At 44.7% G+C, this 26,256-nt stretch overlaps 1 protein-coding gene across 2 annotated transcripts in view; it reads right to left on the reverse strand.

The window, feature by feature from the left end:
- The window catches only part of SENP7 (SUMO specific peptidase 7), a 790,555-nt gene that overhangs the window by 284,993 nt on the left and 479,306 nt on the right, over window positions 1-26,256 (reverse strand). For both annotated transcript variants that reach the window (XM_069204850.1, XM_069204851.1), the window contains exon 16: window positions 19,542-19,634. In XM_069204850.1, the coding sequence (XP_069060951.1) occupies window positions 19,542-19,634 (93 nt within the window). The remainder of the gene's footprint in view (window positions 1-19,541; window positions 19,635-26,256) is intronic.

Raw genomic sequence — 26,256 nt, forward strand, 5'->3', positions numbered from 1 at the left:
CGCCCGAAGCTCCAACAAGTTGATGTGGAGCCCGGATTCCCCCAGAGACCAGTGAACTCTGATTTCCACCTCCCCCAGATGGGCGCACCATCCCCGAAGTGACGCATCTGTCACTACCTTTAGATCTGGTTGGGGAAGGGAGATGGGTCTGCCGTTGACCCACTCGCAGTTCACTAACCACCACTGCAGATCTTTCGCAGTCCTCTCCGAGATCTTAACCACGTCGGTAAGATTTCCCTGATGCTGTGCCCATTGGAACTTCAGGTTCCACTGCAGAGCCCTCATGCGCCATCTGGCATGCTTGACCAACAGGATGCAGGAAGCCATGAGTCCGAGCAGCCTCAGAGTCTGTCTCACCGAGATCCAGGATAGAGGCCGAAACATTGGAATCATAACCTGAATATCCTGAACCCGCTGATCGGGAGGATAAGCCCGATACTGCACTGTGTCCAGAACAGCTCAGATGAAAGTGAGCTTCTGAGAGGGAGTCAGGTGTACCTTCCGCACATCTATAGTGAACCCCAACGAATGCAAGAGGTCCACCGTTGTCTGGAGGTGGGTGACGAGAGCCTGGGGCGTAGGAGCCTTCAACAGCCAATCGTCTAGGTAGGGGAAGACTGAGATCCCTGACCTGGGCAAATGAGCTGCCACCACCGCCATCACCTTTGTGAACACCCAAGGGGCACTGTAAACTGAAAGTGCTCGTGGCCCACCTTGAACCGCAGGTAACGCCTGTGGGCTGGCAGGATAGGAATATGGAAATATGCATCCTGCAAATCCAACGCTACCATAAAGTCTCCTTGGTCTAGGGCAAGAGCAAGAGTGAGCATCTAGAATTTCTCCTTCTTGAGGAAGAGATTGACATCCCTTAAATCCAAGATAGGGCGAAGGCCTTTGTTCTTTTTGGGAATCAGAAAGTAGCGGGAATAACAACCACTGCCTACTTCTGATATCGGGACTCTTTCTATGGCTCCGTTGGCCAAGAGAGCTGTAACTTCCTCGCGGAGCAAAGCTAGATGGTCCTCCATGAGCCATTCCTTTGTCGGAGGGATAGAAGGAGGGAAAGACTGGAACGGAAGGGAGTAGCCCTTCCATATGATCTGCAGGACCCACTTGTCCGTGGTGATGGAAAGCCAGTGAGGGAGATCAAAACAAATCCTCCCTCCAACTGGACGGATATGATCCTGCAGAACCACACTAGGAGGGCTTGAGCGCAGTGGAGGGGGTCTGTGTGGCGGCCGACCTCTGGCCAGACCTTCTGGGTCTGATGGTACCACGACCACGTCCTCTTCCGGGATGCTGTGAAGCCTGAGGACGGTGGCTAAACTGTGGCTGCCATGGTACCACACCCCTTCCGAAGCCTCGAAAGGGGCGAAAGACAGACTGCTGTTTTGCCGGCGATGAAAGGCCCAAGGATCTGGCTGTGGCCCGAGAATCCTTGACCCTCTCAAGCGCGGATTCTGCCTTTTCGCCAAAAAGGCGAGAGCCATCAAAGGGCAAGTCCATCAAGCTAGACTGGACATCCCCTGAAAAACCAGTAGAACGTAGCCAGGCATGGCGACGTAAGGCCACAGACTATGAAATCGCTCTGCACAGCGAGTCGGTGGTGTCCAAGCCACACCGGATCGTAAACTTGGCTGCATCTCTCCCATCCTTGACAGCCTGGGTGAGAGTGTCCTGTACGCCCTCCGGGACCTGGGGCAGCACTTGCGCCACTGTATCCCATAAAGTATGGGAATAACAGCCCAATAGGCAAGAGGTGTTTACGGACCTCAATGCCAGGCTGGCTGAAGAAAACATCTTCTTCCCAAGCTGATCCAGCCTCTTGGATTCCCTATCTGGGGGTGCGGAAGGGAAGGCACCACGGGAAGTAGAGGCTTGGACAACCAAGCTATCAGGAGTGGGGTGTTGAGTCAGTAAACTAGGGTCGCTGGGAGCGGGTCTATGGCAGCAGCCCACCGTCCTATTCACAGGAGCCCCTGTGCTGGGTTTGGAACACGTACCCAGAAGGACGTCTGTAAGAGCCTCATTGAAGGGCAACAACGGCTCCGATGTTGACACCCCCGGCTGAAGCACTTCTGTCCGGATATTCGTCCTGACTGGCACCGTAGGCAAATCTAGGTCCAAGACCTCAGCTGCCCTACGCACCACCATAGCGAAAGAAGCACCCTCCTCCGTAGCCACATTAGGAGGAGAGAGCATACCAGTATCTGGAGACGTGTCCAGTCCACTGGCCTCCCTTAGATCCTCATACCAGTCCTGTTGCAATCCAGTTTCCAAAGGGTCCTTAGACCCCTCCCATTCCTCTCCAGCGTCTGGCTGTTCCAAATAATGCTCAGACAATGATCTGGGCCGAATTGGCTCAGTCGAAGTCGACGTCGCACGACGTCGCTCTGGCCCCGGATCATCCGGGTTAAGGATGGGGCTGCCACCGGTGGGTGCCGGCGGCGGAATCGTCGACGTCGGACCCGGCGCCGAAGGAGGCCGTCTGTGAGAGACCGGCACTGGTTCGGATCCAGTATCGGATCCTGAGGTCCCCAACGGTGCCGAGGCCGAAGCCGCTGGTGTCGAATCCGAAGGGGCCCCTGCTGACACCGCGGGGCCCGAAGACCCACCCGAGGGTACAGCCCACTCAAAAACGAGACACATGGCCTCGTAAAACTCTTATTTGAGCGGGGGGAAGACGCGGAGTCGACCCTGGCGACGGCTCCGCAGAACCGCGCGCAGAACGTAGACGTCCCTAGATGCCTCATCGGCCGACGGGCGTGGCGAAGACGAAGTCCGCTTGGACTTCTTCTTCTTCTTGTGCCTCTTACCTTCGGAGGACCTCGAATGCGAGGAAGAGGACTTGGGGCTCCGGGAGCAGTGCCGCGACCTCCTCCTACTGCGGGACCGTGATCTCCACGGAGTTGCGCCGACCGAAGACGAATGTTGGGCCGCAAGAAGCTTAAGGGATCTCTCCCTCAAGGCCTTCGGCGCCATGGCCCGACAGTCGGAGCACGACGTGGAATCGTGGTCATTGTCTAGGCACCAAAGACAGACTCGGTGCGGATCCGTCACCGACATGGTGCGATGACACGCACCACATGGCTTGAATCCTGTCTTTCTCGAAGACATGACTCCAAACAGTCACAAAAGCGTTGACAAACCGTCGAAGCAGGGTAGCTCTTTCCAAAACTGCGCTTAACCGGCGCAGAAGGAAAAGAACTGACGTACTTGCGCCGGGACGGCGTCTATATAGACAACCGTGACGTCATAGACGGCTCCAACGACGCGGACGACACACGCGGAGCTAGCCGACGCACTAGGATCCGAGCGACGCTGCCCAACGGCGCGTGCGCAGGGTACTGCTCAGAAAAAACTCCAGATTCGAAGCTGACGCCAGGGAATTCTAAGGTAAGGAAGCTGCAGCTAGAAGTCTCTATCAGATAGAACATCAATAATAAAGGCACTTCACTGATTCGGTCCTCTACATAACCTATACCAAGCTACTCATGAATAGCATAATTTGAGGTGCAAGAGGTACCCCTACTAAAAGGCGACAAAAAAATGGTTTTTCTTCTACCTGGAGGCAACTCACACCCCTATATCCCCATGTCCGCATAAGTTAGACCGGTAGCACAGCAATGGAACACATTTACGATTAGAAATTTCAATAAGTGGAGTGATCATTTTATGACCGACATTTGCTGCCAGGTTTAACAGGAAGCCGCAGACTGCTCAAAACAGTGTCTCCTGTTAAGAAAGCATGTCCAACCCAATCAAACGTCACTCTCAAGTAAGGAAATGTATCCACCCTCTCTATCGGATGACCTTTGATCAAATGCGTCTGGCTTTAGATTTGCTAGCACACAAGCCATAAAAAAGGTTTTAGTGAGGTTAGCTTTGAGATTCAGCTCATCCATAAAATCGTCAAAAACGTCTTTTTTTTTAAGCCACTGGTGGGTTTGAGCTACTAACACTGCATGATTGGCATAATGTATTATGAGTGTAAGCCCTTTGTTCTGAACCAGGGGCAAGCCCTGTCTTCTCAATAAGCTGTAACTCTCAGTTATTGATATATAATAAAAACAAAATTGGTCTCTAAATGCATACTTGTTGCATGCCCTGGGCTAGGTCGAAGGGGCTGAAGACCCAACCATTTTCCTCAAGCCTAACCAAGGCTGATAGATCACAGTTTAAGGCTCTGGGAAAATTCAAACATTTGTCAAGCTGCCTGGCAAGCACAATTGATCACAGATTTGATCTATTTACACTGTCAAAGGTGCATGTAAGGTCCATAAAGGACAGGTATATAGGAGAACATTTAGCTACAGTATAGCTGTAGAAATTTGCTGATTCACATAAGTAAATGTATCCATACTGCATCCTTGATAAGATATTGTACTCTCTGGTCCAAGCCATTAGCTTGTCTAAGATGACTCTCCCTATAACTTTAACAGCAAGTGTCAAAATGAATGCCCTCTTTAAAAATGGGGACTAAGATTGCAGATCTCCAAGACAAGGGCAACTCTGTTTTATAAGCAAAGTTAATTATATTGGTGAGTAGGGGTGCCCACAGTTCAACTTCCACTTTATATATGCTCACTGGGACTCCATTTGGGCCCGGGTATTATTTTAAGTCTTCTTAGCAGATTTTACTTCAGCTACAGTGAACTTGATTAACCCCTTCGCTGTAAGGTCTTTTCCCCCTTAGGTGCCAGGCCGTTTTTTGGCTATTTAGGGCAGTTTGCGCTTAGGCCCTCATAACTTTTTGTTCACATAAGCTACCCACACCAAATTTGCTAGGGATTCTAGAGGTACCCAGAGCTTGTGGGGTCCCCTGGAAGAGATAAAGTAATTAGCCAAAATACAGCAAATATATCTTTTTTTTTTTTTTTTTATAAAAACAATTGGGGAAAAAAAGGCTGAAAAAGACTGCTTGTGTTTTTTTCCCTGAAAATGACATCAACAAAGGGTTTGCAGAGGTAAAATCACCATCTTCCCAGCTTCCAGGAACAGGCAGACTTGAATCAGAAATGCACATTTTTCAACACAAATTTGGCATTTTACTGGGAAATACCCCACTTTTACATTTTCTTTTTTTTTTTTTTTTTTTTTAGCTTTTAGCCTCCTTCCATTTAGTGACAGAAATAGGTGTGAAACCAGTGCTGGATCCCGGACAGCTAAACATTTCTGAAAAGTAGATAACATTCTATATCGAGCAAGGGGCCATTTCTGTAGATCCTACAAGGTTTCCCTACAGAAAATAATAGCTGAAATAAAAGAATATTGAAATTCAGGTGAAACAAAAGCCATTTTTTCCACTTTTTACTCTAACTTTTTCCTGTGATGTCAGATTTTCAAAAGTAATATACAGTTACTTCTGCTAGACTCTTCTGTTTGCGGGGATATATAGGGCTTGTAGGTTCATCAAGAACTCTAGGTACCCAGAGCCAATAAAGGAGCTGCACCTTGCAATGGGTTTTTATTGTATCCTGGCATACAGTAATTCATTTGGTGAAATATAAAGAGTGAAAAATAGATATCAAGGAAACCTTTGTACTTCCAAAATGGGCACAAAATAAGGTGTTGAGAAGCAGTGGTTAGTTGCACATCTCTAAATTCTGTGGTGCCAATACTAGCATGTGAATTACAGGGCATTTCTCAAATAGATGTCTTTTTTACACACTGTCTTACATTTGGAAGGAAAAAATGTAGAGAAAGACAAGGGGCAATAACACTTGTTCAGCTATTCTGTGTTCCCTCAAGTCTTCCAGTAAAAATGGTACCTCACTTGCATGGGTAAGCCTAATGCCAGCGATAGGAACCGCAACATGGACACATCACATTTTTACATTGAAATCCGACGTGTTTTTTGGAAATTACCTGGCTGTGGATTGTGGCCTCTAGCTCAGCCGGCACCTAGGAAAACCTACTAAACCTGTGCATTTTTTAAAACTAGATACCTAGGGGAATCGAAGATGGGGTGACTTGTGGTGCTCTCACCAGGTTCTGTTACTCAGAATCCTTTGCAAACCTCCAACATTCAGCAAAAAAACACTTTTTTTCTCTCACATTTCGGTGACAGAAAGTTCTGGAATCTGCGACAAATTTCCTTCCACCCAGCATTCCCCCACAAGTATCACAATAAAATGGTACCTCACTTGTGTGGGTAGGCCTAGTAGCCGTGAAAGGATGTGCCCCAGAACACTACGTGGGCACATCAAAATGATCAAATAAAAAACTACCTGTTGTTGGGGGTGGGGGTGGCGGGGCGGGGTTACCTGCATTTTTAGTCCTGGGCTCAGCAGCCATATAGGGAAACCTACCAAACCCAAACATTTCTGAAAACTAGACACCTAAGGGAGTTCAGGTAGGTGTGACTTGTGTGGATCCCCCAGTGTTTTCTTACCCACCCCACTGTTTATTTTTTTAATTCCTTGGCATCTAGTAGGCTTCTGCCCCCGTGGAGTGGATCAGTGGTAACTGCCCCATCTGCCCGAACAACTTTGTCCCTATTTATTTGGGGTGGGTGTAAGGCCATACTCCCACCCACTTTTTAAAAAAAAAATCTTCCCTGGTCTCTGGTGGGTTTTTCTGCCCCCCCATGGGGACAGATGGGCCTTACAAAAATAGGCTGATCAAAATGGTCAACAGTAATGTGCCCCCATGGGGAGCGACCTTTGCCCAAGGGGCGGCCCACACCAAAAACAAATCACACACACTCTAATCCCGGGTGCCTAAGTGGTTTCTGCCCACCCCCTCTATCAAAATGTTGCAAGTCAAACGATTTGTTTAACAGGAACAAACTTAAGTAACTGGCTGACTGGTTGATTATGTTTACATGGCACCACTGCATAAAACTGAAGAAGGAGTATGAGAAGAGTTATTAAGAACTTTATATGTACCGGCTGCAGCTGGGAAGCACCTAACAGAAGATGTAGCAAACCCTAAAGTACTATGTGAGGCAAAGGTAACGATAAAAAGGAACATTAATAAACCTATTGCAGGAATACACATGGATATCATGCAAAACAACCTCAGATAACTTTCAAAGAAATGTGAGAGAAAAGTGGGACCCAGAAATGAAAGCAAGCTTAAGTCTGTTCAACTTATTATATTACAGCAAGCATATTACACAAGGCCAAAACTGTATAGCAAAGGGTGGATATAAATTCCTTGATGTCGGAGAAGCAAGAATAAGGAGGTTAAGGAATATGTTTGGCATCCCACATGGGGATGCAAAAAAAACATATTACAGATGTTGAGGGTGTGTTTCTAGACTGCCGATACGGAGGATACTACTTGAACCCAGAATGTTTAGTTGGCCATGTTTTGGAAAAATGATTTATAAAGGTCAGTAACAGGAGGTGCACATAGGCGAGTAACAGGAGACGCGTCCATGGACTGATGGTGAAGTGGAGTGATATAGCCAGATTGTGTGAAGACCCAGTGCTGATTAAAGAAGGGTGAGGGCTAAGGGAAATGCATTAATATACAAATGCTGATCAAGTTGTGAATGAAAGCACAAACTGATCCCAGACATTTAAGACATCTGAGGACTATGGTGGATGTACTCTGAATTGGATTAGACAGAAAATCTAACAGCTGTGAGTACGGTGAATAATATGTTGGTCAAAAATACAGACTGTGCGAGCATGGGAAGTATGAGGAACCAATGTACAGAAACTTGTTAACTATATGAATAACAGAAACTATGAATTGTATATGTTTTCAGAAATAGGTATGCTGGTCAAAGAAATCCTTGGCATAGAACTGATAATTTTGTGATCTCAGGAAAATTTTATTTATCTTTAGCCAACATCTGCCTCATCCACGAGATGGAAAGCTGACTCTTTGTAGGTAGGAAGGGACATGGTAGGTGGGAGTGTTGACATTGGAAATTACCCACATGGCAATTCCAGTACTTCTCATTCTCCGTTTTCACATATGGCTCAGAATGCCCACATCACAGGCAGGGCCTGAAACAGGATTTCAAAACTTGATGTCAATTAAAATTATAGGCAAAAGGAGCATGAGCACCACCTTCTACCTGTGAATCAGTAACTAGTCCAGACTTCCAAATTTTATTTGGCCCTGTATGGTGGAACATGGCATACCCATAATGAAGAGTTTGTTGGGTGGGCGATGTAAAAGAGGATGAGAAAGAACAAAGAGTAGCTGAATTAACATGAAAGGAAAATTTCTTACCTTATGTTTCTGCCTCTACCACCTTCCCACGTGGTTGGGAACATGGTCACAGGGTTGGAGGATGGGTCATGAAGTGACAAAGTCTACTATTGCCAGATGGAAATGCATCTTGAAGGCAGTTACAACGTGAAAAGGGTGTGAATCACCTCCGACATGCTGTCTTCCTTCCTCCAGGACTAAGACCATGTCAGTGGCTTTTTAGAGGCATGCACCCATTGTAGAAATGTATTGCGCCTCTACCTTTGTAACACGCCTCATGGAAGACTTTTGTCATAAAGTGGCATCTTCCTGCAATGATGCAGCATTTTACTATAGAGATTTGTGCTCCCTGATTGTTTGAAGGTTTGAAGCCTGATCCGCCATATCCTGGGTCCTTCTCTTCCACTGGTTCCATACAGTAGGGACTTAAAAGTCAATTAAGCTATGCTAATTGGGGAAAAGCCGTTTAAACATGCACCATTTAAAGGGTCTGAGCACATGTACTTAGTCCTGTTTAGCTGGGCTCAGGGCATTTTAGATTTATCATACCAGTACCTAGTAGTCAAATTGGGGGCAAAACGAGGGGGGTAAATCTGCAAAAAGCCTATTACCTTCCGGCGAGTAGAACTATAAAACATTCGCTTCTCAGATCATGCAATGATTCAGTTTACAACTGAGATTAAAATCATAAAACTTAGGGCAGTGAAAACCTACTATACCTTACTAATGAAAAAAGGCTCCCCACCATGCTGCACACCTACTTAGAAAATAATGAAAATTATGTAACCTCTAGTTAGATGGTGTGGGCGGCAGATAAAGCATGCTTTGGAGGGAGATAATAAGAGAAGCCCTAGGGTTGAAAGACTGGGCTGGAAGACAATAGCTGTCCTTATCAAAACCTAAGAAAGCACTGACTGTACCACTGACCTACATTATCAGCTACAGGTCAAATTGGAGCTCAATCAACTCTATACGTTTAATACTAAAATGCGTTATTCAGATTAAAATAATGACATTACAAAAGAGGTGAAAAGACAGTAAGAAACCAAGCACATTATCCTAGACATACACAATACAACAAGTCTGATCGTTGTACACCCATTAGATATCCTTAACTCATTCGGAGAATATCACGATAAACCATATACAATAGAATATCTACAAACCACCTCAGCAGCTGATGACTGTTTGGCACACTCATGGCCCATGCTGACATCAGCTCAGATAGATGCCCTTAGCCAAGATATTACTGTAGACGAAATAACGCATGTCATTGATGACCTACAGTACAACAAAGACCCATGATTAGACGGGCATCCAGAGGAAAGTTATAGGATTGACAAGCAGTAGCTAGCCCCAGGGGTGCAGCTTCAAGGGGGGGGGGTTATATTTGGGGTGTTACAACCCCCTAAAAAATTATTCTGTTGTAAATAGTTGGGTACAAGGGCTTTCCATTGAGGTATAGTCAAGTGTCTGTCGGATTTCACCTGGGATTTTACATGTCTATATTGGCAAAGACACACACACTCACTCACTCGTTTGTCTTGAAAGCCTTACAAATTGTTGATTAGTTTGAAAAATGTTGTGTTTTAAGTGCTCCCAACAATATGCTCTCCTCTCTCTTTCCACTGCCCCTTACGCCACCCTCATGTCCTGCCTCTCATATATTGTGTTTTATCAAGATATTCCAGTGTGATTCTTGGGAAATCTATCTGAAGCTCCCCCTCCCAATCCTACTGACCAAGCTAAGCCCCTGGCTAGCCCCTTTTATGTAAATAGTTAAACAAAATAAGAAAGTGTCTCACCACCTTATGACATGAATAGAGCCAAGATAACTCTCTTATTAGAACCTGAGAAAGACTAGTTAGAATCTGCCAGCTACAGGCCAAGCTCATTACAGAACACAGACACGAAAATCCTGGCAACAATGTTGGCTAAATGCCTGAAACAAGTAATACTTATCCTAAGCCATCGTGATCAAGTAGGCTTTATACCATGCCGCTCATCAACATCCCACTTGGGATCGCTGGCCCGCATACTCTATCAAGAAAACATTTTCAAAACGGACAAAGTATAACTTTCACTGGATGCAGAGAAAGCGTTCAATAGGTTAGAATGAACTTATCTGTTCAAGGTCCTGACACATTGGCCTGGGAGACACGTTTGTAAGTGCTATAAGATGACTTTACACTGCCCCATTAACGATTGTAGGGTGCAATGGACACTTGTCTTCAGCCTTCAAGATTCAGAGAGGGGCTTGGCAGGGATGCCACCTTTCTCCCTTGTTGTTCATTCTAGCACTAGAACCCAGAACCAACACTGACAAAAAGGGAACCTCCACCCTCATGAAGCACAAGGCATTTTTTTATGCGACTGATTATGTTCTTCTCACACTATCTAACCCACAGATATCCATACATTAGAATTTTTCAAAATTCTTGGGACATAAAATTAATTGGGGATAATGTGAAGCCATAACCCTCACCCACCACTTTAAATGGACAAATTCAAGCTGCAAATACCTGGGAAATAATGTAACTAAAGCACTCACAAATATGGGAGCAACTGAAATAGAGTCCATTATCACCAAAATAAAATTCAATCCTGTCCTTTACTTTAGTACTGGGTATTGCGCACACATCACTCCCAGAGGAGTATCTTGGTGCTTCGATGTGTAGGTGTAGGAAAACTGTCTAGAACAACCAAGTTTTAAGTCGCTTATTAAAGTTCCTGAAATTGGGGCAGGTGTGAATGTAGAAAGGGAGGTTGTTCCAATGGTATGTGGCTAGATATGAGAAAGGTCTGCCGCTAAAAGTCCAAATGCGAGGGATCGGCAGCAAAGCTTAATTAGAGGATCTTAGCTCTCTGGAAGGTAGATAATAGCCCAGTTTTTGATGCAGGTACGTGGGCTAGGCCCGATACAGGGCCTTGTGTGTCAAGCAACAGAGATTAAAAATTGCACTTTTTTTATGGACAACCAGTGCAATTCTTTTAAAATGGGAGCCAAATGTGACAGAGCTGGTAAATTACAATTCAGTCGGGCAGCAGTGTTCTGCATTTGCTGCGACTAGCAACACATTTCCATAATTCAGGCAACTAGTTATCAGCGCCTGGGCCAGGGTTTTTCTGGAGGTAGAAGGTAACCAAGAATAAAAAAAAATTAGCAGTCTTGTGGCAAAGCAGGTACCACATGTGCAGTTTACCTGGTCTCTCACAGACAGTGCTAGATTCATTCCTAAGTTTCTCATCACTAGTTTAGTTGGGAGGGTGAGGGGCGGGGTGGCCCAAGATCAGAGGGCCACCGATCGACTGACCAAAGGTCATGTGCCTTGCCAAACCGTATGATCTCCGATTTCTCATTACTTAGCTGGAGACAGTTATTGATCATCCAGCTAGCAGTTTCCCTCATACAGTACTTAAATTGGTTTTTCACCAGATCTGGGTCAGGCCCAAAGGAAATGGGAAGCGGAGTGTCATCAGTGCATGACACGACCTCCACACCGCAAGATCTCATAACATGGGCCATGGGTGTAACATAAATGTTAAATAGGGTTGGGCTCAGGCATCAGCCCTGAGGGACTCCTTTGTTAGAGAGTATCTTTCTTGATGTAAACAGTCCCAGACAAACTTGTTGGGAGCAGTTGTCAAGGAAGTTCCTAAGCCACGGTAATGCCGTGCCATAGATGCCTGTTCCATGTAACCTGCGGACAAGAATGGAGTGGGAGACTGTGTCAAACGGAACAGGTAAGTCCAGCAAGACCAACATAAATAGAGTTCCTGCATCAAGAGACAGTCAGATGCTATCAGTGACTGCCACCAATGCTGTCACATTTCTGTGTAGTGCTCAAAAGCCTGACTGTGGTGGATCTAGAATCTTACGCTCCTCTAGAAAGGATGTTAGTTGTTTATTTATATGGCTTTCTAGGGTTTTTGAGAGCAGAGGCAGTAGCGAGATGGGTCTATAATTTGTGAGCTCTTCAGGATTGGTAGAGGGCTTTTTAAGTGGCGATACTTGCACACACTTCCAATCTGGTACTTTGGCAGAAGTTAACCAAAGATCAAAGAGTCTTTACCGAAGGAGTTAGGTAGGTAGTTAGACTGGACGGTAACCTAGGTGGACAAAGATCCAATGGGGAGTCTGATTTTGCCAAAGTTAGCATCCTCTGCACCTGTTCCACTGAACAGTGTTCAAAATTCTCCAAAGTAGCTATGGCACCTGGGTGAGACTGACTCAGATCCAGTGCCATGTCTGGTTGTTCTAGGCATATTAGAAAGCTCTTACAGATTATATTAATTTTACTTTCACAAAAGTCGACAAGAAAGTCACAAAGGTTCTGGGATGCCGGAGTGGTGGAAGCACAGGCACAGGGTTTCAAAAAGCTGTTTATTGCTTTGTACAGCTCCTTTGAGGAATTCTCAGCTAAGGCATTTGTAGAAGTAATATGTGTTTTTCAGACTATTGTAATCAGATTGGGATAATTGCGAAGTATGGCCCGGTATACTGCATTATCTGCAGGTAATTTGGTGGAACATTTAGTGCCAGGGTCGTACAATCAGAACACAACACCCTTGTTTTATTTTTCTGTGGTCGGACACAACTCTTTTGTTCTAGACACGTTAATGAGCTTTGACTCTAACAAACTCCATCACTTCCATAACCATGAGCAATGGCACCCCTTCCTCTACAGGTTGTCAGATCGCTGAGCCTAGACCCAACCGCCAGCTCAAGCATACCTTCAAAGTGAGTGTCCTGCTTGTTCCGCTGCTGGCCCCTCTTTAACTAGTTTGATTGTTACTCTGTCCAATGCACCAACTGAAGTGGCCTCCTTGACTGCAAACCATGACGGAGCGGGTCCCCTTGCTGAGCACGTTGTACTGTCAAACAGAGGGGTCATTGGGGAGCGGGGGATGGGGCATACGTCAGACAATGTGCTACCCACTCTAAATTTGCCATCTAACTGCAGTCACTCTAAATTTGCCACCGGACTGCAGTCCCTATGTGGCGATTCTGACTGAAATCAAGCAAATTAGCAATATTGACTGTGAATCCAGTTCCCAGTTAAAGAATAAGGTCCACCACTGGTTTTGTCAAAATACAAATTTTAATATTAGGGAATATCATGACATTGTTTGTAAGGAGGGAGGGTTGGGTGGGTCCAGTGGCTAAAAACCTTACAGGAGACTGTAGAGTAATCAACTGTAATTCACTGGCTAGACGACTGGTCTGTAGTGCGGCATTACCTTATGCCAGAGATATGTGAATGAGAATCCTCCCTCCTGTTTTTTTTCTATAGGTATTTACATTCCAAGCCCTTAACTTCAATATCTACGGACTTGCAGTCCTTGGACCATTTTGAAGGGTCCACATCTAACAGATTTTCCTCATCATCCCTTGACCAAAATGACTGACTACTTGTTATTCCTGTTTCATCCCCTAAGCTTTTAGCTAGTAGGCTACCGCCACCCTCATCCCTTAAAACTCTGGCTGGGACTGGGCCAAAACTGTATTTGAAATCCACCTTAAGGGTCCTGTACTAGAATGTGGCTGGTGTCAGAGCAAAGTGCCAGGATCCTGAATGGTTTAATTTTGTCACTAAGTTTGATATGGTCATGTTACAGGAGACCTGAAGTCAAGAACTGATTACCTGGGATAGTTTTGAGTGTTTTTTTGTATTGCAGCAACTCCCATCCCTCGCAAAACAGCACATGGGGGGTTGTCCAATATGGTTCGCAGTTCTAAAATTAAGGCTTATTCCCATCCCATTTAGACACAACAGGATCCAGATTCTATGTGTGGTTGTCTCAAGAGATTCATTTTTTGTACTTCATTTCTAAAACTCATTCAGGGATCCTGGGTGTCGAATCGAGGTCTTATTCCAAGTTCTATCAGTTCTTGAAGTTAGATCCCTCAGCCATCTCAAGTGTTTTAATGTTGTATTGGGGAGTGATTTTAATGCAAAGTTAGGCGTCAATCAAATCGCTAACAACGTCTTTTCTGGATGAAGATGTTCCCTTTTGCCAGCTATCATCTGACCACAGGGGGAGAAGATTGTTTAATGCTTTGGGACATGAGGTCTATGCAATATGATAGCTATGGGGCCTACCAACATCCCACTTTTGTTGGTAGGGGTAGGTGGGGAAATCATAGACTATGTGTTTGGTTAGCCCAGGGTTTGTTCATGAGACTTGCGTTTGCGATCATAATCCTATTGAAGTAAGGGTGGCAATACTGGCGAGTGGCAGGTCTAATTCTGTTCTAGGCCCCAATGATTTTATCCCCCAAGATAAGGGCTTGAGGGCAAAATGGCATAGGCTTCCTATTCCGAGCCTATCAGCAGCTATAATTAAGTCCTATCAAGCTATTATTTAAGAACCCTTATTATCCTCTGATTCAACTCCTTTTTGTGTTTTGGATGCTTTCCATGTTCTAAATAATTCTATAAATGCCATCATTCAATAAAAGTCTGGACATTGGAGGGATGTTCATACTGGCTGGTTTAATAAGGTTTTCAGGGTGACAAACAGGCAGCTTCATGAGGCTTTAAATTCCAACTCCAGCATAAGACTGACATTGCTGCAGCAAGGGTGATCTATAAGATTGCCAACAGTGAATGGAAAACAGCCCTTAAAGGAGCATCCTGGGAGCGATTAATTTCTACCTGTAAATCGGGGGATTCCAGAAAAGTTTGGTCCAATGTCAATGGGAAGCAGCTTTGTGTGGCTGCGCCTGGCGATATTGGTTCCTCCATTACCCCCTGATCAGTGTGTCCCATTTCCGGAAGGCCTATGCACTAAATGAGGGTGTATCTGTGATTGCTGAGGAGAAGGATCAGTTTTTCCCACTGAAGATTAGTTTAGAGGTGACCAAGGTTCAAGCAGCTATCTTAGCCAGCCTTTCCAACAAAGCTCCTGACCTGGACTGGATTCCTTTGGACCTTTATAAGGCTGAGGTCTGCGACTGCGTCTGCGTCCCTGTTTTACCAAATGCACTGGATGCGGCCGCCCAGGTTAACATTTCCTCCTCCTGGAAATCTGCAATAATATTCCCGATTTTTAAAGAGGAAAATCGTCAAAAACCCAGGTGTTACCAACCTATTTCTTTGTTAGATTCAGTTGTAAAGGTATTGGGGTGCACCATTCTACAGCATATAGAAGACTGGACAGTACCAATAACATTCTCTGTCCCACTCAGTATGAATTTAAGGAAAGAAAAGGTACCTTGAAACAGTGTTTGAATCTAATGGGTAATCATGTCCAAACTCTAGCGGCCCTTGGGTTACCAGATGTCAATGCCTCCTTTAGATACGGGACGGATTGGTGGTGTACCAATTCTTTTAGCCTTCCATGTGGGGTCAGACAAGGCTGTTTGATGGCACCCATCACTTTTCTAATATATATCAACGATCTCAAATGTTACTTGGTTGCGATTGTGAAAGATCTGCCCAAAGTAAAGTCCACCTACGTACCTTCTTTGTGGTATGCGAGTCACACATGTTTCTCGCCTACACTGCAAATGGCCTCAATAAGCTTGTGGATCTATTTGTTAGATTTATGGATGAGCTAGGCTTGGATACGAACATCTCAAAAACCCATTATATGGTATGTGGGAAGCAGCATGCTAAAACTAGATCCATAGCTATCAAGGGGAGGACTGTAACTAGGGTGTCGTCATTCTCCTATGATGGGGGTTACTTTTGACCAACTAGGAACTTGGCAGCCTCGTCTTTCTAATAGCTGCACCCGCTTTAGCCAGGCCTGCAGTGCTTTGTTTAAATTAGCTTTCACGACAGGCAGCAAACCCATTTTCCCTATCCTACAGATATACAAAATGAAGTGTCTCCCTATGTTGCTGTATGGAGCTGCTACTTGGGGGATCTGTAATTGAAGGGTCATTCAGAAAGAAGAGAATCATTTTTGTAGGAGACTGTTTGGTGTGGGCCCTTCAAGTCCCACGTTCTTCGTGCATAAGGAACTGGGTTTGGATTATGTTGTGGATCATTCAAATCTAGTTGTGGATTTCAGTGTGGTGTGGAGAGTGCAGGGTGGCGAGGATCTGGCCTTTATTAGGGATGTTTTTGAGGACCGTCTTGGGTGTGTGCATGGTCAGAAGATCCCATGGCTAAAGTATGTCATGTCTGTGGCTCAGTCTCTGGGTCGCCCTGATTTGCTCAGTAACCCTCTGTGTATAACCAAGAAGGACAGAAGGACAATCAGGGATCTATTTTTGAACCATGCAAGAGAAGAAAGGGAACACAAGACTCTTGGTAAACCCGCTATGCGCTCTTTATTGCTGCTGAATACAACGGCTGGAAACTGAGCTCTATCTTAGCTCTGCAAGGCACGAATGGGACAGATCCTTTTAACCATGTTTCGGTTGGGTTCAAAATGTGCCTATATTTGTTTTTCTCTAGTCAGTTTGATCCAAGTAAGACCCTAGTGTGCCCCTGTGATGGTCGCTCACCTCAGACTCTGGAGCATTTTGTCTTATTTTGCAACTATTATGATTTGATGACAGTCTTGAAGTCCAGGGTTGTTCTGCAATTTCGGCCAGCATTTCTGTATTTGCAAATGTTTAAGGATCAGGCAGTGGTGCTGGCTGTTTCCTTCTTTCTGAAGGGTGTGCTGTCCTGGAAGAAGATTTCAAATTTTTAATCTGCCTAGGTATTGTCCATGATGTATGAGTGGTGTGGATTTCCGGTTTTAATTTTTAAGTTATGGGAAGCTTTATTGTGTCCTTTTAAAATGTGTTTGGTTTTAAGTGTACATTTATATTATTTTATAACCGAATAAAGATTAAATGAACTGAACTGACATTAATGAACTGTTCTGTACCTCTGCCACAGCATGATAAGGGAAGTGTTTTATTATATGAACAGCATCCATGCTGCACTCGGTGCAAAGAGCACTTCATGCGGAGGTCACATGGAACCGCTGCGCACTGTAACTGAGATGCAGCCCTTCTGACTACGACCTTTGTCCTGAGAAGGAAGATAGCCTGTACACCTAGACGGATGCATTTGTGAATGCACTGAAACTGGCTTCCTGACACATAACAAGGTATGCTACTAAGACCATCCCAACATGTCTGGCAGAGGATACTCCCGCTATGCTCTCTTTAGTATAGGTATGAGTGATAAATATGAGTAAAGTAACATTAGTAACAGTTAACATAGTTGAATTGTTTGCATTTTTCACCATTCTAGGGTTGCTTATTACAACAATGTGTCTCATCTGCTTAATCAGCGCAGCTCACGTCTTTATTACAAGAATACAATCTCTTCAATAAATATTTGAACATTTATTTTCATATCTTTCTTGTTGATACCCTGGCAAGCGAAAGTAATGAACGAAAGGGTTACATCTATTTCCACAAATTCCTTGGGAATCAGAGTGGTCATATTTGAGGTTACCAACAACATCTATTATCCTGGTCAGGTTAGGGGTTTAGATGTTGTACTTTGACCAAGCCAAAACAAACCAACATTTACAGATGATATTTGTAGACTAAAGGCCTGATTTAGACCTCGGCGGATGGGTTACTCCTTCACAATGATGACATATATCGCGTCCCCCGAAATGTAAATCCCATTATATCTAATGGGATTTAGATTTTGGCAGACAGGATATTCGTCACCCTTGTGACTGAGTAACCCATTCGCCAAGATCTAAATCAGGCCTTAAATCTCTACTGTGAAGTTCTTGTTGATGTAATACACAGTCCTACCAAACACGTAGGAACCGTGTAACCAGAGGATGTACAGAAAATCAGTTAATTAACAAATTGTTGATTAATTCCTTTTCTGTCAATCCTTTTGGCTGGGTATGATTTGAAAAGAAATATTTTATATATCAAAATTAAAATCACCCTTTGATACTTAAGATTCTTGGATGAAAATATCTGACTGTTGCTTTCTGCTAATTTCTGAAAAACAATCAATAGTATGGTATAATATTGCAGATTAATTTACTCCATAAAATTAAGAGAGCAATCAAATAAATTGGGTTCTGGAAAAGAAAACTCATTATGATACCTTTTTTTCCATGTGAGCCACAACACCATTCTAGAAAGCTAGTTGTTTGAAGTAACTTAGACAAAACACAAGCCATAACAAGTGGATCAACTGTTTTGGACTCCTCCATTAGATAAACTACTGGTACAACTGTAATTTCTGGCAACTGCATTAAATGTCTTATACAAAAACAAGCACCGGCAAATCCAACTGAACTAGCCTTTAAGGCCTATTGACTTTGCCAATAGTTTTTAGAGTTGTTTAATAGCAGCCCTGATGCACTGCTGTATGACTAAAAAGAAAAAAAGAAAAAAGTTCTAGGAAGTAGCTGCTATGGCTGTAATACTTTGGAAGCAGTGAATACATCACCACACATGTGCTTGCTTACAAAATGAAGCAGTCACCTTTTTCTCTTTTACTTACCAATCTGGATGGAATAAAGGAGTATGAGCATTTTTCCCCCAAAAGAGTGTGGTTGGAAGTAACTCAGGGGGTGCAGATGAGGAGGATGCACCATGGATGGTGGGCAAAGCAATGAAGGCAGGGGAGAAACACACGGGCGAGAGAGCAATGTGGAGTCAGGGAGAAGGAAGCACACAGGCAAGAGAGCTGTGTGGAGCTGGTTAATGGAAGGAGAGAGAAGCTCATGGGTGAAAGAAACGTGGAGGGGAGGAAACACGAGAGAGAGAGAGAGAGAGAGAGAGAGACAGACAGACACACACACACACACACAACAGGTAGGGGAAAGACATACCAGGCAGACAAATGGAAAAGGCATGCACTCTACTTAAGTGCTTAAGCAAAAAAAAAGTATTTTCCACAAATGAGCAGTGGAAGGACACAACTAAGCAGAATATGCTCCATGGGAGGGACAGACAAGATGAATAACGCAAGCTACTGAATAAGATGCAAGCAAATGAGAGTGACAATAATGCCAACCAATTGTAAGCAAAGAGCAGGCTTTAAGCCCACTGTACGATCTGCTAAGCTGACAATAGGTCTTTTGCAACCAGACAGCTACACTGGTAGGCTCACCCTAAAAAGAACTATGTGGACCATCTCCTATCAACATTTCTGTGCTCTATAAGCCTTTGAGTCGTGACGTTTGTGGTTATATTGCTAGTCAATATATCGAAGACAACATGCCGGAATCCTTCACAACAGAATAATTGGCAGCACAGAAGAGAGGAGTAAAATTTAAATAATACACAAATACGTCTATTTGAGTCCCTCTCAGTTTACTACTATATTTATCTTTGTTTGATTCCACATCACCTAGATTACAGCACTAAATAGAAAATGCCATTCTCATATTCCATTATTGATTAGCTTTTTTGTCAATTGGACGCCAATACTTACTCTTCATTTACAGGCACAAAGATAAAATCCTTCTCGAAGATATCCACGTGGCGAGTCCATGTTCGAACCCCACGATGTCTCCGCTGAGCTGGTCTGCGAAGGAACAAATTGCTGAAAATTAGAATGAAGTCAGCGAAATATCTAACTTATTCAGTTTAGAAGCATCATGGACAATCAGTCTTTCTGCATTCTCCAATTTATGGTTCAATCTAATAAAACATACCTGGACACAAACAAATGAAGGATCCTGCAAGTGTACCAGACATGTTAGGTCTCTGTTATCTGTTCCATGTACTGAATTACACTTTGTAATACTGACTGAACCTTCTGTTCCAACCTCAGAGTAAACAGCTGAGTATTCTTGTTATTAATGTTAAGTCTGAATGTGACTGAGCTTTACCCCATACATTGGCAAAAGGCAGGACGAGTTAGGCAGGTATTATACGATGAAAACCAATTGTGCATGAGGCCCAATTCCAGCTTTCTCCAAGCAGAGTATAAAGTGCATCAAGTGGGACTACAAATCCTGTGGTATCTCACATAACATCATTCACCCCTCTCTAAAAGGACAGGCACACCGAGCAAGATCACCAACAGGTTCCAAGTTCCATAACTCACTATACTTACTCCAACATTCAACTTTTTTTAACATGTTTATTAATTTATTAACTATGCTTACCATCTCAATATGCTGATAAAACTACACCTATACTCATAGCACTGTATAGGACAATTCAAAATCTCAAACTCAAATAATGTGGAATCCCCCAGATCAACATACTGGAACATAATACAATCATAACACGAAATCATAATCTCAACTTGTTGGACTGGGTGTTGCTTTCAACACATCACCGAAGCAAACAACCCACAATTCCTCCTTTTGATCATCACAGAAAAGAACAGATATGCATGTGACTACATCATATTTATGTTTCTCCTTGAAACCTAGACAAAGGGGAGAACATTATGTGTGGGGAAATGATAGGGATACACAATCATAAGAGTTACTTCATTCTATTTGCTGCACCATCTAATGGTATTCTTGAAGTGTTGGGATTTAGGCCCTCATTACAAGTCTGGCAGTCAAGAGACTGCCGTATTACGAGTTGTGGGGTTTGGCTGAAGCCAAACCTCCACAACCTCGCCTGGCCCATTGGTAAGGTTGCACCGCTGTGGCCGGCAGTGACCACCTCCAATCCGGCGGCAGGACTCAGGCCGCCGTCCGGATTACGAGGTTGCACACCACCAGGCTTTCCGTGGCGGTCACCCCGCCAAGAAAACCCTGGCTGTCATGAAGCCAGTGACAGGAATCTCCATTCCTGTCACCGGCACAAGCACCCCAACACGTTCACGCACATTCACGCATGCACCCACACACGTACACGCACATACAGACACGCACCCCACTCACTCATCCACGCACTCACTACATACAACCCCAATCACTCGTACATACTCACACAAACATGCACACTGGAACATGCACACACGCACTCAGGCACATCCATTCAAACATTGTTCCTTTTTCAGCAAGCAGTTGTGAGGATGTAGGTGTAGAATAGGACAAAGACTCCATCCTTTCTCAGACCAGAAAATAGCAGGAATGGCAATCCTGTCCTACTTCTGATGCTGGGATCCTCTCGATAGCTCCTTTGGCCAGAAGAGCTAGTGCTTCCTGTCGCAAGAGCGAGAGGAGGCCCTCCATCAGCCAATTGTTGGTTAGTTGCAAAGGTGGCTGGGTCTGTTAGATAGGTAGGGCATAGCCCGCTGGACAATCTGAAGCACCCATTTGTCGAAGTGATTTCCCACCACTGGAGCAGGGGGTGCTGAATACAGCCACAAACTGGGTGCCCATGATTATGAGAGGGCAAATTAAAGAGGCTTTGAGGTTGTGCCTGCAGGGGTTCAGAGGAGGTCAGGTTTTTTTTGTGACCGACTGGGTCAACCTACGGCTCCGGTTCCCATGAGGTATGTGAAAGCCGCCTCCGTGGCCATGAAAGGACTGTGAAGCCTGCTGGCTGTAGTGGTTGAGAGAAAAAGGATGTCCTGACCGCAGCCAAAGAAGAGGCAGAAGGTGGAATGCGGGTGCAGCTCCAACAACCTAGCTGGGGCCCTATTGTCTTTAAAATGCTCAAGCACAAATCTGCCTTGTCGTCAAAAAGGCGAGTCCTATAGAAGGGCATGTCCATAAGGGATGCCTGGACACCCCCGCAAAAAAAAAAAAGGTGTCATTAGACAGGTGTGAAGTTGGAGCGCAACAATGGAAGCAACAGCTCTGCCCAGCCAGTCGGTCATAAACAATCCGTATCTGGTTGTGTACTTTTCTGCCTCTCTCTCATTAGCTGTAGCTTTGGCCTCCTCTGAGACCATTGACTGCACTTGTGCAACCGTATCCCAACCTCTGTGTTCAAGGACCAGAGTGCTAGGCTGGTGGAAGAGAAAAGCCTCTTTCTGAAGGCATCCAGACTCTTGGATTCCCTATTAGGTGATGTGGTAGGGACTGCACCGGGATTTGTCCTGGAGGTTGAGGCCTGGACCACTAGGCTTTCAGGAGTAAGATGCTGGGGGAGGAAGCTGCGTCCCTGGGCAAGGGGCTATGTTTGCGAGAGACAGCCCGGTGCACAGAAGTGCCTGTGCAGGGCTTGGCCAAGGCTATACCTGTTGCCTTCCTGTGTTACAAAACAACTGCTGTCTTTCCAGAAATCCTTATCCTTAATAACTGATGGTTATTAGTTCTTCTAGGACTAAGCCTGTGAATCTTTCTTCCTCTTGAGACACATGATGATTAGGATGAAAATAAGGCAGTGACATAACCTAAGATAGACAGAAATCAGTTATCACATTAGATAATATTCAGGGCTTTACTTACAATTTATGATCCTATCTAGAGGATACTAAAGGAGAAGTTGACAATGCTACCCCACTAGCAGACTTACATGACAAATATTTCAAATGGTTTGACTGGATTTTTAACAGGATTCCCCATGAGAAATATATGAACTAAATTCAAGACCCAACCTGTAATCACAAAGTAGATTTAGGGGATTTTATTCTGCAATCCTTTCAGACATTTAAATATCACAGCACTTAAATAATGCGCCCTGATCAACAAAAAATAAACAAGCAAATATGGATGGATCTTCCCATTAGGAAGTACATGCATAAAGGATCTATTTCTTCTTCATGGAACCACCTACTAAAAAAACACCATAAAGAGTAGCTTTGTTAGGACGGCAGTAACGGGACAGGGCTAACCCATCAAGTTTCAAGTAAGTAAATCGAAGGTGTGAAGTCTAGGTTGTATAACCAATCATGTCAGTTGTGACAGCCTATTGTGCACTGCTGAACAAGGCCACTGAGAAACACAAACAAGATCTGGGTACCACATCACCAGGCTGAGTCCAGGGTATCAAGAGTGACACATTGTCTGCACTACTTAAAGAGGAAAAGCAGAATGAAACGTGAAAAATGCTCCTGCATCTGACAGAAAATCATGGCAATTGAATTATTCTATAAAACGGTACAAAAGGCACTTTTTTGTCGACTTGTGATGCAAACATGTCTATCCGAGGGAAGCCTCAACTGCAAAAAAAAACAACTGCAATACTTTGTTTAGAAGCTTCCACTTATGGTTTGTCGATTTCTGAGCTCATCTGGTGCTATTTTCAAGTAAACCATAGGAAAAACTGTCTATAAATAAACTCTTCTAATAACTTACAACCACACATTCATTTCTCCTTCACACATGTTCAGACTCCTGTCTCATTCTTTGTTCGGGTATTGAATATTTCAATCAGAATCTGTGTCCTCTACAACTATGCAACAAATGCTTTTAGGTCTAACCTCACTGATTTCAGAATTCACACAATTTACCAAGAGACAAGACTCCACAGCTAAGTATATCACATTGATGTGTAGGCAGTGGTTCAGGATTGGGTGCACACTCACCACAGACCTGGATTCTGCTAGTGACATTGGTGAACCACCAAGAGTCATTACCTCCACCTACAAGTTATAAAATAGCATATTTCCAATTGGGGGCTTTGACGGTAGGCGGGGAACTCGGGGAGACATTGAGGTTCCCAGTGTCTTGCATGACTCTCTGCCAACTCTGAGCCCCACTGGGAATAGGCTTGTTGCCATCTAACGCCTATATTCTACCAGGGGTCACTAGCAGCAACTCATGGGAGCTTTGACGGCAGATGACTACCAAGTTCAAGCAACAAGACATGCCCCATTTTGGCTCCTATAAGTAGGTAAACTGGTAGAAGTGTCCCAAAAGTGTTTTGATAAATCCAAAAGAACGGGAAGCACAAAAGACTTAGGGGGTCATTCTGACCCTGGCGGACGACCACGGAAGCACCGCCAACAGGCTGGCGGTGCTTCCTTTGCTATTCCAACCGTGGCTGTAAAGCCGCGGTTGCCCAGCCGGGTCCGGCGGTTTCCCGCCAGATTTCCCCCGGCTGGGAGAATCCTCCATGGGGATTCCGACCCCCTTCCCGCCAGCCTGTTTCTGACGGTTTTCACCGCCAGAAACAGGATGGCGGGAACGGGTGTCGTGGGGCCCCCTAACAGGGCCCCAGCAGGATTTTCACTGTCTGCTTTCCATTTGGAGCCGGCTTCAATGTTGCAGGGCCTTTCCCGCTGGGCCGGCGGGCGCTCTTTTGGCAGTCGCCTGCCGGCCCAGCGGGAAAGTCGAAATGGCCCCCGCGGTCTTTCGACGGGGGAAGTTTGACGGGCGGCAAGAAGTGAGGAATTTATCATGTGTTGTGGTTGTTGTGATTTCCCTAGGCTGTTATCACTAAATATTCTGGTCTACTCTGTTCTAGGGCAAATATTTCTTCGGACATCTGAACACGTGTTGTATCCCGTGGAATGTCATCAGAAAGGGGGTCCTTTCCATTGAAGCTTAATTTGGATAATCACCCTTAGATTATTGCAGTGCTGTTCATTGTCCTCTCTTGTTCTTTTGTAGCTGGGTATCTTTAGAGGAACTCTCTCTCATCACAGAGATGTACAAGTGGGAAGAAGGTAAATAAGTATAGAATCCAGAGCACTTGGCTCTGGAAGACCTGATATGTTGTTATGTTTTGAGAGGAAACAGATTTTATTTCTACATGACCTGGCCACAGGGCCGACAGGCTAGAGAAGGCATTATGCAGTAATAAACTTAAAACATTAACATACATCAGGCACAACCAACTACCTACACACTCACCTATCTCCCAGTCCCTGAATTCCCTGAAATTAACATTATACAGCAGATGGTCCTGGTCATGTCAAGTGGAAAAGTAATATCTAACCTCTTCTTCCAAGCAGGAATGATAAGTGCGTACAGGTTCCAGCACTATGCCACTGTAGTCAGCCCACCTCTGCCAAATTTTTGAGTGTTTGTGCAGGCATCCCCTTGCCTGAAGAACTGCAATTTCAAGCCCCATGCAATGGTCCAGGTCCTGATTCCACAATGTTACAGAGGGTGCGCAATCTGACATCCATACCTATGTTAAGTCCCTCTTAGCTATAGTTAGGCCCAGGAAAAGAAGTGCCCATTTGTATCTATTGCCACTGAGTCCGTCGGTGATATGTAGTATCAGTCTGGGTCCCAATGGAATGGTCCAGGAAAAGGTCCTTACCGAGGCAGCCAGTGACCCCTCCCCCCCCCCCCCCGGAAATGATCCAGTACAGGGCAGCCCCACACAGTATGGATGAAAGTGCCATCCACCATATGACATTGCAGACATAATAGAGAACCCACCTCCCCATGCACCATAGGTGATGCCTCACATAATAGGCCCTGCGTAGCTACTCTAGTTGACTAAGGCAGAGATGTGCTAAAATGTCCACCTCCCGCACTGCCTCTGACCAATTGTCGTCGTCTAGGGTGTCTATGTCTGCCTACCAGGATTTGCCTGAGTGCCATGAGTATATTTGCACCATTTATAACCAAGAAGCAATATATTTTGGAGATTTTGTGGTCCCCTATGTAGGAGGCTGGCCTGGTTTGTAGTGGGTACCTTGGGTACTTACACCTTATACCAGATCCAGTTATCGCTTATTAGTGAAATGTAGTAGTGTTCTAGCAGCTTCGGCTGATAGAGGTAGCTGTAGCAGAGCAGCTTAGGCTGAACTAGGAGACATTCAAAGCTCATGCAATACCACTTATAATTACACAGTGCCCATACACAAGTAAAGACAATGCTCAGTGTTACCAAAAATAAAGGTATTTATTTGGGTGACACAGTACCAAAAATATCTTAGAGACAATACGCCTTCTGGTGGTCAGTATTATACACAATATATACACTAGACACCTAAATTAGACAAGTAAATAGTCATAGAACAATGCAAACAATAGGAAATGCTATAGGAATGCAATGGGAGAAAATAGGTCTAGGAGCAACACAAACCATATACTAAGAAAGTGGAAAGCGAAACACGAATTCCCCCCTAGACAAGTGTAGTGTTTGTAGAATCGCTGGGAGTGTAAGAATACAGTAAATGTAAGTAAATTACCCCACCCCAGAGCCCTTAAAAGCATGAGTAAAGTACTCCAAGTTTCCTTAGGACACACTACACCTTGTGATTGGGATTTTGCAGCAACCAACCAAGTCTGCAAAGCACAACTGCAGGATTCCTGGACCTGAAGACCTGCAAAGGAAGGGGACCAAGTCCATAAGTCGAAAGAAGTTCCAGGAAGGACAGGAGCCCCTGC

This window comes from Pleurodeles waltl, chromosome 8 (assembly GCF_031143425.1).
Source record: "Pleurodeles waltl isolate 20211129_DDA chromosome 8, aPleWal1.hap1.20221129, whole genome shotgun sequence".
NCBI lineage: Eukaryota > Metazoa > Chordata > Amphibia > Caudata > Salamandridae > Pleurodeles > Pleurodeles waltl.